Source organism: Budorcas taxicolor, chromosome 20 (genome assembly GCF_023091745.1).
Source record: "Budorcas taxicolor isolate Tak-1 chromosome 20, Takin1.1, whole genome shotgun sequence".
NCBI lineage: Eukaryota > Metazoa > Chordata > Mammalia > Artiodactyla > Bovidae > Budorcas > Budorcas taxicolor.
Genome location: NC_068929.1, coordinates 59,011,367 through 59,025,971, shown reverse-complemented (window position 1 = coordinate 59,025,971; position 14,605 = coordinate 59,011,367). Strand labels below are relative to the sequence as shown.

The window sequence follows — 14,605 nt, the reverse complement described above, 5'->3', positions numbered from 1 at the left end:
ATATCTGCCTCACAGATGGAAACAGAATCAAAAGGAGACACTATTCTTCATCTTGATCACATGATGAAGCAGCAATCAAACAGAAATGACACTTCAGTCTCTGACACATACTGTTGCATATTCATGTTAGGTTTTGCCATAGACTTGGCGTCATCTTTTTCACTGTAATCTGTTTGACATTATCCCTAAGAACTTTATCGTCTCCTGGTTCTAGATGAAATGATTAATTAATCCAAATTTGTATTTTCAAAGTAGAAACTTGGCAGTGGATGGGACCTTTGTATGATTCAAGCTGTCCTATATAGAAAAATGCCTATATAATAGTGCAGAGAGCAATATAAATAGGAATCGCATTGAAGTCATAATATTGTAACCTTCAGGCCATATGGAGAAATACTCTGTTAATCATTTTCTTGTTTTGTTTTATATACCAGTTAATGTATGCCAGTGATTTTCATTGTCACAGAATGACATCATTGTTCACTGACAAAGTAACAAAAATACAGAATTATGCTAAGGAGAAATGGAACTGGAAAATGTCATGAAGTATGTAGTCATTGTAGGAAGAATCTAGGAAACACATAATCCCTGTGGTTTCCAGGTGGTTAATGCCTAGAAACTGTGATATATGCAAGGTTGCATTTTCTGAAGAGAGTCAGTATCTGAAGATACGGGAAGCCAACTAATGAATGTAACCAACAAAATGCTGCCTAAATGATGGTGATCATCTGCATATCAGTACATCTAAAATTCAGTACATGGGCCGAGATAAACATTTTACATTTAATCACCAGTAGTTTTCCTTTCAGAATGCAGAATGGTTCCTGAGAGTTCTTTGGATGACCCAGCTATCTAGAGGGACTCTTCTAGAATGCCCAGTGGCATGCTATTCCTTAGACCTGCCTCTAAGAACTGAAATTTTAAAGTTGGTGATGACATTATTATTTCTCCAACTTAAAACTCCTTTGAATTCAATATTTACCCCATTCTCTCTCACTGAACACAACCAGATTACTTAGTGCTTTATTTCAGACTAAAGAAAGAAAAGAGTAAATAGGAGTCCCAGAAACATCTTATTTTTTTTTTTTTGAAAACCATAACACTTTCACAATGGCTAAAATATTGATTAAGTCCTATACTGGTAGGTAGGGTTTTGAGTTCCTGTGTCTTAAAACACAGACAGTTGTCATGATGGAAAGCAAAGGAATATATGAGCAGAGTGGCTGAGCCATGTGTTTTCACGTGGTAGCCAGGTTATTTGAGAACCTTAGTCAGTGGAAGGGGCGGGACTGCTTTCTGCAGAGACTACTCAGGACCAGGTTGGCTCAGTGACTCCACTCGCATAGTCGACCAGTGGGCTCCTTTTCTTAGCTGGGAACAGGGAAACTATCCCAGTGGGCTTCCAGTTGCTACTACCATCGCTTTGCGTTTGGTGCAGGATGGAGTCAAGATTTAAATCCTTCACTGCTAGATCTTTTATCTTGCCTCTGAAGCTGTCCTCCTCAAGAAGCTTGTAGGATTGAATATTTGGCTTCAGTTTCTATAAGTTAAAGTGCAGAGAACGACTGGATCCAGAGGAAGAGCAGATATTCATTCATACACAGTAAAGGGAGGTAAAGAGGAGTATTTGCAATCCCCTGGAGAAGAGGCGAAGAACCCGCTTTCCAGTGCAGAAGACAAAAGAGATTCGGGTTCCCCATGGCTTGGGAAGATCCCCTGGGGAAGGGAATGGCACCCCACTCCAGTATTCTTGCCTGGAGAATCCCATGGACAGAGGAGCCTGGCAGGCTACAGTCCATGGAGTTGAACAGAGTCGGACAGACACGACTGAAGCAACTTAGCACGCAGTGAATCTTTGCTCTTACTGTATTAAAGTCACCATGACCTCATGCTAATATTCCCAAAGCAAAGATGTTGGTATTAAAAATCTGTAACTGACTGGAACTCTTTCCCAACTTATGATAAACTCCAAACAAAATCTTCTCAAATGTTGCATTCTAAGTAGCCCTGTAACAATGCAGCTGTGTCCTAGTTTTGTGTGGTATAGCTTTCCATTACAATAGATGTAGAAACGAATTACCCCTTGATTTTGGAAACAAGCAACTCATGAGAGATTTCTTAGGTAAAACTATTTTCTAGTCAGATTCTAAACATGCAAGGGGATCCATGAAAAGATACAGGCCTTTATAAGCAAATGAAATATTCCATTTTCTAGGCTCAATTCAGTTCAAAGCAAAACAAAGCAAAAATGGTTGCTTCCAAAGGAAATGGTAATACTGTGAGTGAGTGCTAGGTGGCTTGTTTTTGACATGAGTTGTAAAGAAAATATTTATAATTTTTCCAAAATGACACTTTGTCCTCTGCCTTTCTCCTTTTATTTTCCCAAAACGAAAGCTAAGTTTTAATTTGGTAGGCTATGCTGATGTGCATGCTCAGTTGTTTTAATCGTGTCTGACTCTTTGTGACTCTATGCACTGCAGCCCACCAGTCTCCTCTGTCCATGGGATTCTCCAGGCAAGAATACTAGAGTGGGTTGCCATGCCTTACTCCAAGGGATCTTTCTGACCTGCATTTCCTGCGTTGCAGGCACGTTCTTTAAAAACATATTGAGAAAGTCCTATATGAGTTGATCATATTAGAATTTGTAAGAATTGTGGTTCATCTAATACAGATGTAATTTTGCCTAGCATGTCCTGGGATTGTGTGTACAAAATAAACACAGACTTAGATGATTTGAATGGCTAAGGACCATCTTCCGTGTTCTCTGACGGTCTTCCTGGAGCAAAAGGATCAAAGAATTTGAAGAGCTTTGTGGAAGCAACTATCTTTGTCTATTATTAGAGTATCATTATTACCATATAATATTTCAAGTTATTTCTTCGCCTGAATGCCTCAAAGAAAATTCTTTTAAGCTTTGCAATAGTGGTGATATGTAGAATTACATTTTTTTCTCTTCATAGATATATATTAGTATTCAACTTAGTAGTTGACCATTATCTTGTAAACAGGAATTCCGTTTACAAGAAAATAAATACTTGTTAGCTCAAAGACTCAACAAAATCCTCCAAATATTTGTTTTGGAGAAACAATTGAAATCTAATTTTGAGGCCATTTATTATTTACTTCATGGATTTATTTCTGAGGCCCCAAAATGCCTTACCTTACTTAAGGTAAGGCAAGGAAGGTACTCTATTACATGGATGTGATCTGAGTCCTGATGTGAGGTGTAGGCAAAGAACTGGGCTCCGGGGCTTCATACCCGCCAGTGATCTTCCCTCTGATTTTCACGGCTTCTCTCCTGTTTCCCCACCTTCCCTTCCAGGTTGCTTTGATCACATAGCAGTGCTAGAATGTCACTTTCTCTCTTCACCAAAGAGCAGAATTTTCATTCTTCTGGAGTATTTGTATATATAGCCAAGGGGGATTAATTAACTAGATAGAGGCTCTCTTTTATAAGAATGGAGGAGCAGATAAGTCACACGGCAGCTGTGAGCCATTTTGAATACTGTAGTACCTGAAAAATATGAAATGATTTGAGACTTTATAAAAGAAAAGTTTCATCTGTGGGAAAAAAAAGATAGGTGGTGGCATTTGACTGTTACCTTCCCTCATAAACATTCTATGTTTAGCTTATTACCTGAGATAAAGTGTTGATCAGGTTTTTTTTTTTTTTGGTCTTTCACATATGTATATAATATGAGTAAAACAAATAGTTTTAATGGAAGAATTTGGATTCTCTGTTCATCCTGAGAACTGAGAGGGAGTTTTTTTTCTTGTTTCCATGGACCAGGTGACAGAGAATTAGTGGGGAGAGAAAATGATGTTTCGTCTATGATCACTCTGAGTATGCGCTCAGATTGGGAGGAAGTAGATTTGATGACTGATCCATAATTTTTACTTCTGTCTGGGAAATTATTTCTTGGTATAGTAGACTGTTTATATTTTTAAAAGATTTTTAACCTCAAGAATCTTAAGTACATTAAAGAATCAAATCAAAGGAGTAGACTAATATTAATATTAGCAGCATGGGGATTATAGGTGACCATAGGGGCTTCCCAGGTGGGGCCAGTGCAGGGGACACTAGAGATACAGGTTCCACCCCGGGTCAGGATGATCCCCTGGAGGAGGGTATGTCTGTCAATCCACTGCAGTGTTCTTGCCTGGAGAATCCCATGGACAGTGGAGCCTGGCAGGCTATAGTCCACAGAGTCACACAGTTGGATACAAGTAAAGCAACTTAGCATTCATGTGCACATGGCGACAACAGATAACCACACAAACTTCTTTTCCACACATATGCAGTCAGCAGGAGCATCCTTGAAACACAGATACCAAACATCTTGATGCCATTTAAAAATATTTTAACCACAGTGCTTCTAATTCCTGATTCTAGAGTGTGTTTGTGGAACCTGTGGCCTGCTATTCTCTTATAGTTTACAAGCACATAATTATCTAAGAATTGCAAAATTAAATGATGGGGGAAAGAACTAGCCCTTTTTGCAGGCTCATGAAATGGCATGTGCAGCGTCTCCATGAAGTAAGTCCTGTCCAACATTTTCAAGGTTAAAAACAGTGAAGTTTCTGTCTCTTGCTGTTGGTTGTCAGTTGTTTTCTAGGCCAGTTTGAAGCCATCAGTCTATAATTTTGGCCCTTGTAACATACAATTTTGTTGTCATTTCAAAGCACAACTCCTGAGTTTGCTTTCCTCTGAGATGTTGTAACTAATACATCAACTTTAGCGTTTGGTTGTCATATCAACATGGAGAGCTTAGTTCAGTGCACAGGTCTGAGTTTTCCTGCTGTGTCACTCAGTGGCTGGGAAATGTCCCAATGTGGAGAAATGCAAAAGTCGCCTAGCCCTTTCTTTGTAGCTTGAAAATGAAAGTTGCTCAGTTGTGTCTGACTCTTTGTGACCCCATGGGCTATACAGGCCATGGAATTCTCCAGGCCAGAATACTGGAGTGGGTAGCCTTTCTCTTTTCCAGGGGATCTTCCCAACCCAGGGATCAAACCCAGGTCTTCCACACTGCAGGTGGATTCTGTACCAGCTGAGCCACAAGGGAAGCCCAGGAATACTGTGTTAGCCTATCCCTTCTCCAGCAGATCTTCCCGAACCAGGGTCTCCTGCGTTGCAGGCGGATTCTTTCCCAACTGAGCTATCAGGGAAAGATTTGGGTTTAAGTACCTTCCAGGATGGATTACTAGTTGATGTGCTTGTGTGTGTGTTTAACTGTTGTTGTTTTTTTTTAATTTAGAAGTTCAAACTTCTGAATTTCTACACCAACTGATTTCTTTCAAAATTATAAGGGATAGAAATAAGAGAAAAAATATATGCCCACCACCCCTTATTTCTTTAGGATTTTGATACAAAGCTCCATTAGCAAATGGGATGATAAAAAGTTACAGGGACAGAGGGTACCAGAAAATCTGAAATTTGTCCTAATCATGTCAACATCTTGAGTCGCCCTAGAGCTGCACCAGCCTTGTGACTCAGGATGGGTACCCTTCCTGAGATGAGAACTTTGCCCACTTGCTAATTTCTCAGTGGAGTTCTCTGTGACAACCTAGACAGTGCCACCCTGCCTCACCTAATTTTTTAGGACTTGGCCTTTTTCTTTTATGACACTGCTCCATGAACTCAGCTAGTTAGAATTTGGATAGGGATAACAGGAAGATACTAATGGTATACTTATGATCTCATGGTGCTGTTGAGAAGATTAAATAAAATACTTTAGTAACATATTTGGGATTGGGGTTGCTCCTGGACCCCTGGAAACAGTTAATAGACTTGAAATTAGAATTCTAATTTATCCCTGGTTGTTGGCAAGGTTTTCACCCATATTTTCTTGAGAAATAATCAGACTGTTCTGCTTTTCCAGTGTTCTAGAGAATTCTATAAGACTTCCTCTGATACCTCACTATAACTAACACAGGAAAATTTGCAAAAAGTGATAGTGTTTATTAACTTTCAAAGACCAGTTGGAATGGAGACATACTTTCTTACTTAGAATTTGATTATGTACATTTGTTCATTTCCTGCCCAGAAGCAAATAGAGACTGGCCCTAATTGTGTTTCAGAACACCAATTTTAGTAAAGTAGATTTTAGGTTTGTTAACTAACATGGCTAAGTCTCTAGGGATAGCTGTATACAATTTCATGCTGAGTATTTCAGAGAGGACACTTGGTTTTGGTCATACGCCCGCCACATTTATACTTTGTCTTCTGTACTTTCTAAGTCGGTTCATGGGTTTCTATTATGGAATTGGGAAAAGATCCTACCAGGCAGACCTGCCAGGTTTTCTGTTTCTTAGCTGGAGAAGGCAATGGCACCCCACTCCAGTACTCTTGCCTGGAGAATCCCATGGACAGTGGAGTCTGGTGGGCTGCAGTCCAAGGGGTCACTAAGAATCAGACAAGACTGAGCGTCTTTGCTTTCTCTTTTCACTTTCATGCAATGGAGAAGGAAATGGCAACCCACTCCGGTGTTCTTAATTGGAGAATCCCAGGGACAGGGGAGCCTGGTGAGCTGCCATCTATGGGGTTGCACAGAGTTGGACACGACTGAAGTGACTTAGCAGCAGCGGCAGCTCTAACCTAATGTACCAAAATATTTTGAAATATCAGAGTTGACATTTTGACATGCACCATTCATACATACTGGGTAATTTGGAAGTCAGTGAAAGAGTTTAAACTATAATTTAAAATACTGCTCCAGTTTATTTCTTCATATTTTCATTTATTGTTTTGTGATTGCTTACAGAATAAAGGTGCATTTAAAGTATTTTTACCATATATGCTTGCTCTCACTTCTGAGGGAAAAATAACCCAAAATTAAATCAAATATAGCCTGTCAGATGTCTGAAGTAGGTTATGACCAAAGTCACTCCCTTTTGAAAAAGAAATGTGTATAAGAGAAATTCTTACTTTGATAACATAATAAAGGTCTTCTTTGAGAACAGGAACAGTATTTTCGTCATCTTTTGGTTTATTGCTTTTTTTTTTTCCTCCTCAACTATTAAAGTCATTCCAGACAGGAAATTCACGTACATCATGGTGAGACAAATTTTGACTGAAGAATAGCACTTTTGTATCTAACACCCGGCTCTTAAATAAGATAAATGTAGGTTATCACTGTCCTGAATCATGAGTCCAAGGAATGCAATGAATGAACAGAAAATTTTCTATTCTAAATGGAAAATACTTAAAAAAACCACATCACAGAGTACAATATAATTCTGCCAGGGGTCAGTTCCGACCTGAAACAGAACCAGAGGTGTCACCTGTATGTGGGGACGCAAAGCACAGGGTACGTTCTCCTCTCTCTCTTTTTCTCCTGAACTTATTTGTGGGGAAGAAAGAGAATATTGCCATGTGATCTTTGCCACACTTCATCAAGGAAAAGCAACCAATTTGCCTCCAAAGAGCAACATTTCAGTGGATTCCCACTGATATATGATGCCATGAAAATACATTTGAACTAAATTTATACCTGATTATTGATTTGGATGAATGCTTTAGTACCAGAGGAGAAAGATTCAGGATCAAGTACACTCAGGTTCTTATACCAGAGTCAGTGTCAGCCTCCTGGAAGTTGGTGACTTACCTTTGAGTGAAAAGGCCGTTAATGACCATTAAAGTTGAGTATCTAGTTTGAATTCTCATCAGGAAATTGATCATGAAGGACATTGTTATATTACTATGGAACTATTTCTTTTAAGCCAAAAATACCTTGAAAAGCAATGAATACAAGTCTGACACAATTAACAAACCAAATGTAACTGGTGACACTCTTTTCTGAGCAATCGTTTTCCTTTAATGGGTCCTTCTTAATGAGATAGACCAAATCCTCCTTGCCCTTGGTCTTTGAAGATGTGAGTGCATATACGAATAGTGGACTTTGAAGCTTGAGATTATTTTCTCCAAATTTGAGATCTGTGTGGTTTTTTCCAGCTGTGTCATTTCTCTGGAATGTGGTTTAAAATTATGACACCTTTCACTAGCTCTCCCATAAATCGAAAACGGCTGTCACTGCCAATTTGTTCAATCCTTGGTGTTTGAGCTGGACTTGAGGAAGCAGATACACAAATAGTGGCTCCGTTTCTCTTTCCAGTTGACGGTCTTAGTCTTTTTAATCACTGTTCTTTGATTGTAGCTGGGCATGTCCTTGGCTTACTACTGATCAGATACTTTAAATGATTCATTGTTTAAATTTTATTTTATTTTTAACTGTGATGAAATACTTGTAGCACATGATTTACCGCGTTTACCATGCTAAGGTGCACGGTTCAGTAGTGTTCTGAACCCTTCTCTTTGTAAATGGAAGCCTCTTTCAGTTTTTATACTTGACAAGCATCTTAGCGCTGCTGTAGCTAATTACCATAGATTGAGTGGCTTGTGGGAGAAGGCAGTGGCACCCCACTCCAGTACTCTTGCCTGGAAAATCCCATGGACGGAGGAGCCTGGTAGGCTGCAGCCCATGGGGTCACTAAGAGTCACACTGACTGAGCAACTTCACTTTCACTTCTCACTTTCATACATTGGAGAAGGAAATGGCAACCCACTGCAGTGCTCTTGCCTGGAGAATCCCAGGGACGGGGGAGCCTGGCGGGCTGCCGTGTATGGGGTTGCACAGAGTCGGACACGACTGAAGCGGCTTAGCAGCAGCAGCAGAGTGGCTTGTAAACAATAACAATTGATTTCTCACAGTTCTGCTAGGGTGGGAAGTCCTAGATCAAGATGTGGGCAGATTTGGTATCTGGTGAGGACCTGCTTTGAGATTATAGGGGGCTGGTTCCTGGCTTCGAGGGCACATGGGGAAGGGGGCCAGAGAGGTCTGTGCCGGGGTTGCTTCTATGAGGGTGCTAATATCCATGAGGGCCCCACTAGCATGTCCTAATCACCTCCAGAAGGCCACCCACCCCACCCTGCCTCCTAATACTATCACCCAGGGGTTTAGAATGTCAACCCATGAATTTGGGGGGACGCAGACCTTCTGTCTAGAGCCTCAAGTAACTCTTTCTCGTTTTGTTTTATGTTGTGTTGTTACAGAACTCCAAGATGGGAGGCAAACTGAGCAAGAAGAAGAAGGGGTACAATGTGAATGATGAGAAGGCCAAGGACAAAGACAAGAAGGCCGAAGGAGCCGGGACAGAAGAGGAGGGAACCCCAAAGGAGAATGAGACCCAGGCAGCTGCCGAGACCACAGAGGTGAAGGAGGGCAAAGAGGAGAAGCAGGAGAAGGAGGCCCAGGACGCCGTCAACAAGCCCGAAGACAAGGAAGGTGAGAAAGACGCCGAGGCGGCCAAGGAAGACGCCCCGAAGGCAGAGCCTGAGCCGACGGAGGGGGCTGAGGGCAAGCCGGAGCCCCCCAAAGATGCTGAGCAGGAGCCGGCGGCCGCCTCAGGCCCCTCCGCTGGCGGCGATGCCCCCAAAGCTTCGGAGGCCGAGGCAGCGGAGCCCGCAGCCCCCACCAAGGATGACAAGAGCAAGGAGGGAGGGGACCCCACAAAGACTGAGGCTCCCGCCGCTCCTGCCGCGCAGGAGACGAAAAGTGACGGGGCCCCAGCTTCAGACTCAAAACCCAGCAGCACTGAGGCTGCCCCATCCTCCAAGGAGACGCCGGCAGCCACGGAAGCACCGAGTTCCACGCCCAAGGCTCAGGCCCCCGCAGCCCCCGCAGACGAGGTCAAACCTGCCGAGACCCCGGCAGCTAATTCCGATCAAACCGTAGCAGTGAAAGAGTAACAAAGGACAGCCTATGGAAAAAAAAAAAAAGAATACAGCTTAACGACGACCTGTCTCTCTTGTCTCTCTATCTTTCTCTCTTGTCTCTCTCTCTCCTATACTAACTTGTTTCAAATCGGAAGTAATCATATGTATTGCCCAAGAATAAGGATGTGGTCCCATCAAAGGGAGGGAGGGGGTGGGGAGAATCCAAATAGTATTTTTGTGGGGAAATATCTAATATACCTTCAGTCAACTCTACCGATCAGCCCTGGATTTTCAAGATCAATGTCTGAAAGTGCAGTACATCTTTTGTACCTGAACTGCGGTCACATGCGATCCTGCCACTAAGATCTGAACATCTTGTCTTTCTGCAAGGGGCAGGGGGTGGGGAGTGATGCGTTTGATTCTGCCCGCAGGGCTGTGCCAAGGCAATCAGATGTTTATGAAAGCAGTATTTTCTGTGTTTTCTTTTTCATTTACAGCCTTTCTTATTTTGATATTTTTTTAATGTTGTGGATGAATGCCAACTTTCAGACAGCCCACCGTAGCCTGTCCACATGTATCTTGATGCCAATACTCCATTTTTCCTCCCCTGGTCTTTTTGGGAATAACAAACATTCTCTCATCCTACTTAGCCTCCCTAGATTTCTCATGACGAGTTAATGCATGTCCGTGGTTGGGTGCACCTGTAGTTCTGTTTATTGGTCAGTGGAAATGAAAAAAAAAATAAAAAAAGTCTGCGTTCATTGCAGTTCCAGTTTTCTCTTCCATTCTGTGTCACAGACACCAACACGCCACTCATTGGAAAATGGAAAAACATAAAAATTTAAAAAAAAAAAACAACAAAAAAAATGTACAATGGATGCATTGAAATTATATGTAATTGTATAAATGGTGCAACAGTAATAAAGTTAAACAATTAAAATGAAGTCACGAAGACTACTGGTTTTCTTTTTACCACCATGACCCCTCCCTGCTCCTGGGTCATTGCCTCCGTAGAGAACAGAACAATTATTGGGAATTTTCTTGGGTATATTTGGATAGAAAAATAAAGCAGGATCTTCAAGATTATTTGTTTAAAAAAATGAGCTGGATCAGTGTCAGTCTATGGAGATATACTCTATAAAAAATGAGGATGTGTTAATTAAAAGTCACATATTTTGAATGAAATACATTGTAAGACAATAAATGGATTTGAACTTAAAGGCTGGGTAGAAGAGAATCATAAGGTCTTATAGGTAGATGCCATGCAGGTAAGTTGTAAAACCACTGAAGGTTATTTTATCAGTTTGTATACCATATTCATGGTAGCTGTGGAGTGAAACCAAGCATGGAACCGGCCTTTGGAGTGACTGGATTCCTGTTCTGGTTTTGCACTGATGACTTACGGCTTTTGCTGCTGCTGCTGCTAAGTCGCTTCAGTCGTGTCTGACTCTCTGCGACCCCATAGACAGCAGTCCACCAGGCTCCCCCGTCCCTGGGATTCTCCAGGCAAGAACACTGGAGTGGGTTGCCATTTCCTTCTCCAATGCATGAAAGTGAACAGTGAAAGTGAAGCCGCTCAGTTGTTTCCAACTCTTAGTGACCCCATGGTCTGCAGCCTACAGACCATGGTAGCCTGGTAGGCTACCTCCGTCCCTGGGATATTCCAGGCAAGAGTACTGGAGTGGGGTGCCATTGGCTTTTAAGTCCCTTCTAATTGCAGGCTTCTCTCTTACATGTAAGAGGGTTAAAACAAACCCCATTTCACATCTGAAGTATTAGCTTGTGTATATGCCTGGTGATGATTTTATGGGATGGACAGGTATGTCCCAACAGAAGGTATGTCACCTCTGTCCGTCGATTTCTCTCCCAGGGCTGGAATGGCGACCCTCAGTTTGCTATATTCCATAGATGGGGAAGGGGTTGGGAAATTAGTATCAGCAGTTGTTTTTATGGAGCAGCAAGGCAGGTGCATCAGTGCTGTAACCTAAGAAAAGAAGGAATTGTCTCAAATCTCTTGGTAGTGGTTTGGGTCTTTTGCAGTTGGTTATTAAAAGCCAAATCTCAAATACAAAGCACTTAAAAGTGAAGTGAATCCTGAAAAGTGAAAGTTGCTCAGTCGTGTCAAACTCTGTGACCCCAAGGACTGTTACAATCCATGGAATTCTCCAGGCCAGAATACTGGAGTGGGTAGCCTTTCCCTTCTCCAGGGGATCTAACCGATCCAGGGATCAAACCCAGGTCTCCCGCATTGCAGGCAGATTCTTTACCAGCTGAGCCACTAGGGAAGCCCAAGAGTACTGGAGTGGGTAGCCTATCCCTTCTCCAGGGGATCATCCCAACCCAGGAATCCAACTGGGGTCTCCTGCATTGCAGGCAGATTCTTTACCAACTGAGCTATCAGGGAAGCCCCAAAGTTAATCCTAGACAAAGATTTCTCATGATTGAGTCCATCAAATGCCAGGTTTGAGAAGAGTGGGTTGGGTGGTAATAGAGTAATAAATATTAGTAATAGACTAATAAATAGACCCTAACCTAAGAAATTTTCTTTAGAATTTGTGAAGGGCCAGTATACTGGAATTAATTCCCAAAATTAGTTCATCCTCATCCACTAGTGAACAGTGGATGAGGAGGGACCTTATTCGGTTTTTATGGGTCACAATACACAGGATTTAAAAAGCAGAAAGAAGTCCCCTCCAATGATCATCTCAGTAGCCTAGTCTGTACCACACTTAAGATGTTGCCAGTGGGTTATACCGGAGAAGAAGAAATGGTGAAACTGGATACTAGGGTTCAATGCGGGTTCTTGTTTCTGTAATGAAATAAATTTGAACTCTTAATGCTTGAAAGCACAGCAAGAAATATGTAAATCCATTAACCACCAAGCAGCTGTTTTAGGTAAGAAAAATAGCAGAGAAATGTCCCCATTATTACCAGTGTGTCCTGGCCTATGTGAAATAGCTCGGGGGTGGATTAGTGGTGCTGGTAGAGAGAGAACAGATTCTTTGAACCATGGAGGATATTTAAATGATTACTAATATTAAGTACCATGCATTTCTTGCAGATAGACATGCTCATTGATGAAAGTCATATAAATTCACTCTCTTCATTCTTTTCTCATAAAAAACTCACTAGGCTTTTGGATGATTAGAACAATCAAATCAGTCTCCTGGATTAGTGCTCATGACATTTAATTTTACTGTAGTGAAGAAAACCTTGGTTTGAAGTTGTGTGTATTCAGCAGAACGTGTTTTGTGTGTGGGAGTGATGCACTCAGCCCGGAAATGTTGAGCGTCCATTTTAACTCTGGAGGAAGCTCAATTGCTCCCTTCTCATGAATGATTTTAAAGAAAAGGAAGGTACTGCATAGACTTGTGCGTCACTGGCAAGTTATTTGGGGACTCACCACATGTTTGGCTCACCACTTCATGCGTGTTTAACATCTGCTTTATGGAGAAGAAAGGCTTCCGGGGCTAACACTCACTGGGTGCATATGTACCTACAGCAAAAACTAACAGAGAGTGAAATGAGCTTTTCCGCAGTGACCAGCTTTGTCCCCTTCACCTTGAATGTCCTGTCCAGTAGCTGACACTGCTGCTGCATGGTAGGGATGGACTCAAGTCCTCAAGAGCTGTTGTGTGCCATGGTGATCCTGCCTGGCCCCAACCCTCTAAGCAGGCCGTCTTAAGCCTGTCTGTGGTCACTGAGGCAGAAGCCTCACCTGGCCACCATCCAGGAACCCCACTTGCCATTCTTAGTGGAGTCAAGGCCAAGGTTCGGTGTATACTGGGCGCATGGTTGTCAACCATCTGGTGCTGATAAAATCTAGACATTCTTTAGTTGCCTCAGTTGGGAAAATAATTAGGTGCAGCAGCTACACATTTTGTTCTCATAATTCAGTTCAGTCACTCGGTCGTGTCCGACTCTTTGCGACCCCATGAATCGAAGCACTCCAGGCCTGCCTGTCCATCACCAACTCCCAGAGGTCACTCAGACTCACGTCCATCGAGTCAGTGATGCCATCCAGACATCTCATCCTCTGTTGTCCCCTTCTCCTGCCCCCAATCCCTCCCAGCATCAGAGTCTTTTCCAATGAGTCAACTCTTCACATGAGGTGGCCAAAGTACCGGAGTTTCAGCTTCAGCATCATTCCTTCCAAAGAAATCCCAGGGCTGATCTTCAGAATGAACTGATTAGATCTCCTTGTAGTCTAAGGGACTCTCAAGAGTCTTCTCCAACACCACAGTTGAAAAGCATCAATTCTTCGGCACTCAGCTTTCTTCACAGTCCAACTCTCACATCCATACATGACCACTGGAAAAACCATAGCCTTGACTAGACAGACCTTTGTTGGCAAAGTAATATCTCTGCTTTTCAATATGCTGTCTAGGTTGGTCATAACTTTTCTTCCAAGGAGTAAGTGTCTTTTAATTTCATGGCTGCAGTCACCATCTGCAGTGATTTTGGAGCCCCCAAACATAAAGCCAGCCACTGTTTTCACTGTTTCCCCACCCATCTGTTTCCTATGAAGTGATGGGACCAGATGCCATGATCTTTGCTTTCTGAATGTTGAGCTTTAAGCCAACTTTTTCACTCTCCTCTTTCACTTTCATCAAGAGGCTTTTGAGTTCCTCTTCACTTTCTGCCATAAGGGTGGTGTCATCTGCATGTCTGAGGTTATTGATATTTCTCCCAGCAATCTTGATTCCAGCTTTTGTTTCTTCCAGCCCAGCCTTTCTCATGATGTACTCTGCATAGAAGTTAAATAAGCAGGGTGACAATATACAGCCTTGACGTATTCCTTTTCCTATTTGGAACCAGTCTGTTGTTCTATGTCTATTTCTAACTATTGCTTCCTGACCTGCATACAGATTTCTCAAGAGGCAGGTCAGGTGG

General features: G+C 42.2%; 1 protein-coding gene across 1 annotated transcript in view; it reads left to right on the top strand.

The window, feature by feature from the left end:
* Positions 1–9,745, top strand: part of BASP1 (brain abundant membrane attached signal protein 1) — a 54,204-nt gene extending 44,459 nt beyond the window's left edge. The window contains exon 2 of the mRNA XM_052659341.1: positions 9,050–9,745. Coding sequence (XP_052515301.1) covers positions 9,059–9,745 — 687 coding nt within the window. The 5' untranslated portion in view covers positions 9,050–9,058. The remainder of the gene's footprint in view (positions 1–9,049) is intronic.
* The last annotated feature ends 4,860 nt before the right edge of the window (positions 9,746–14,605 follow it).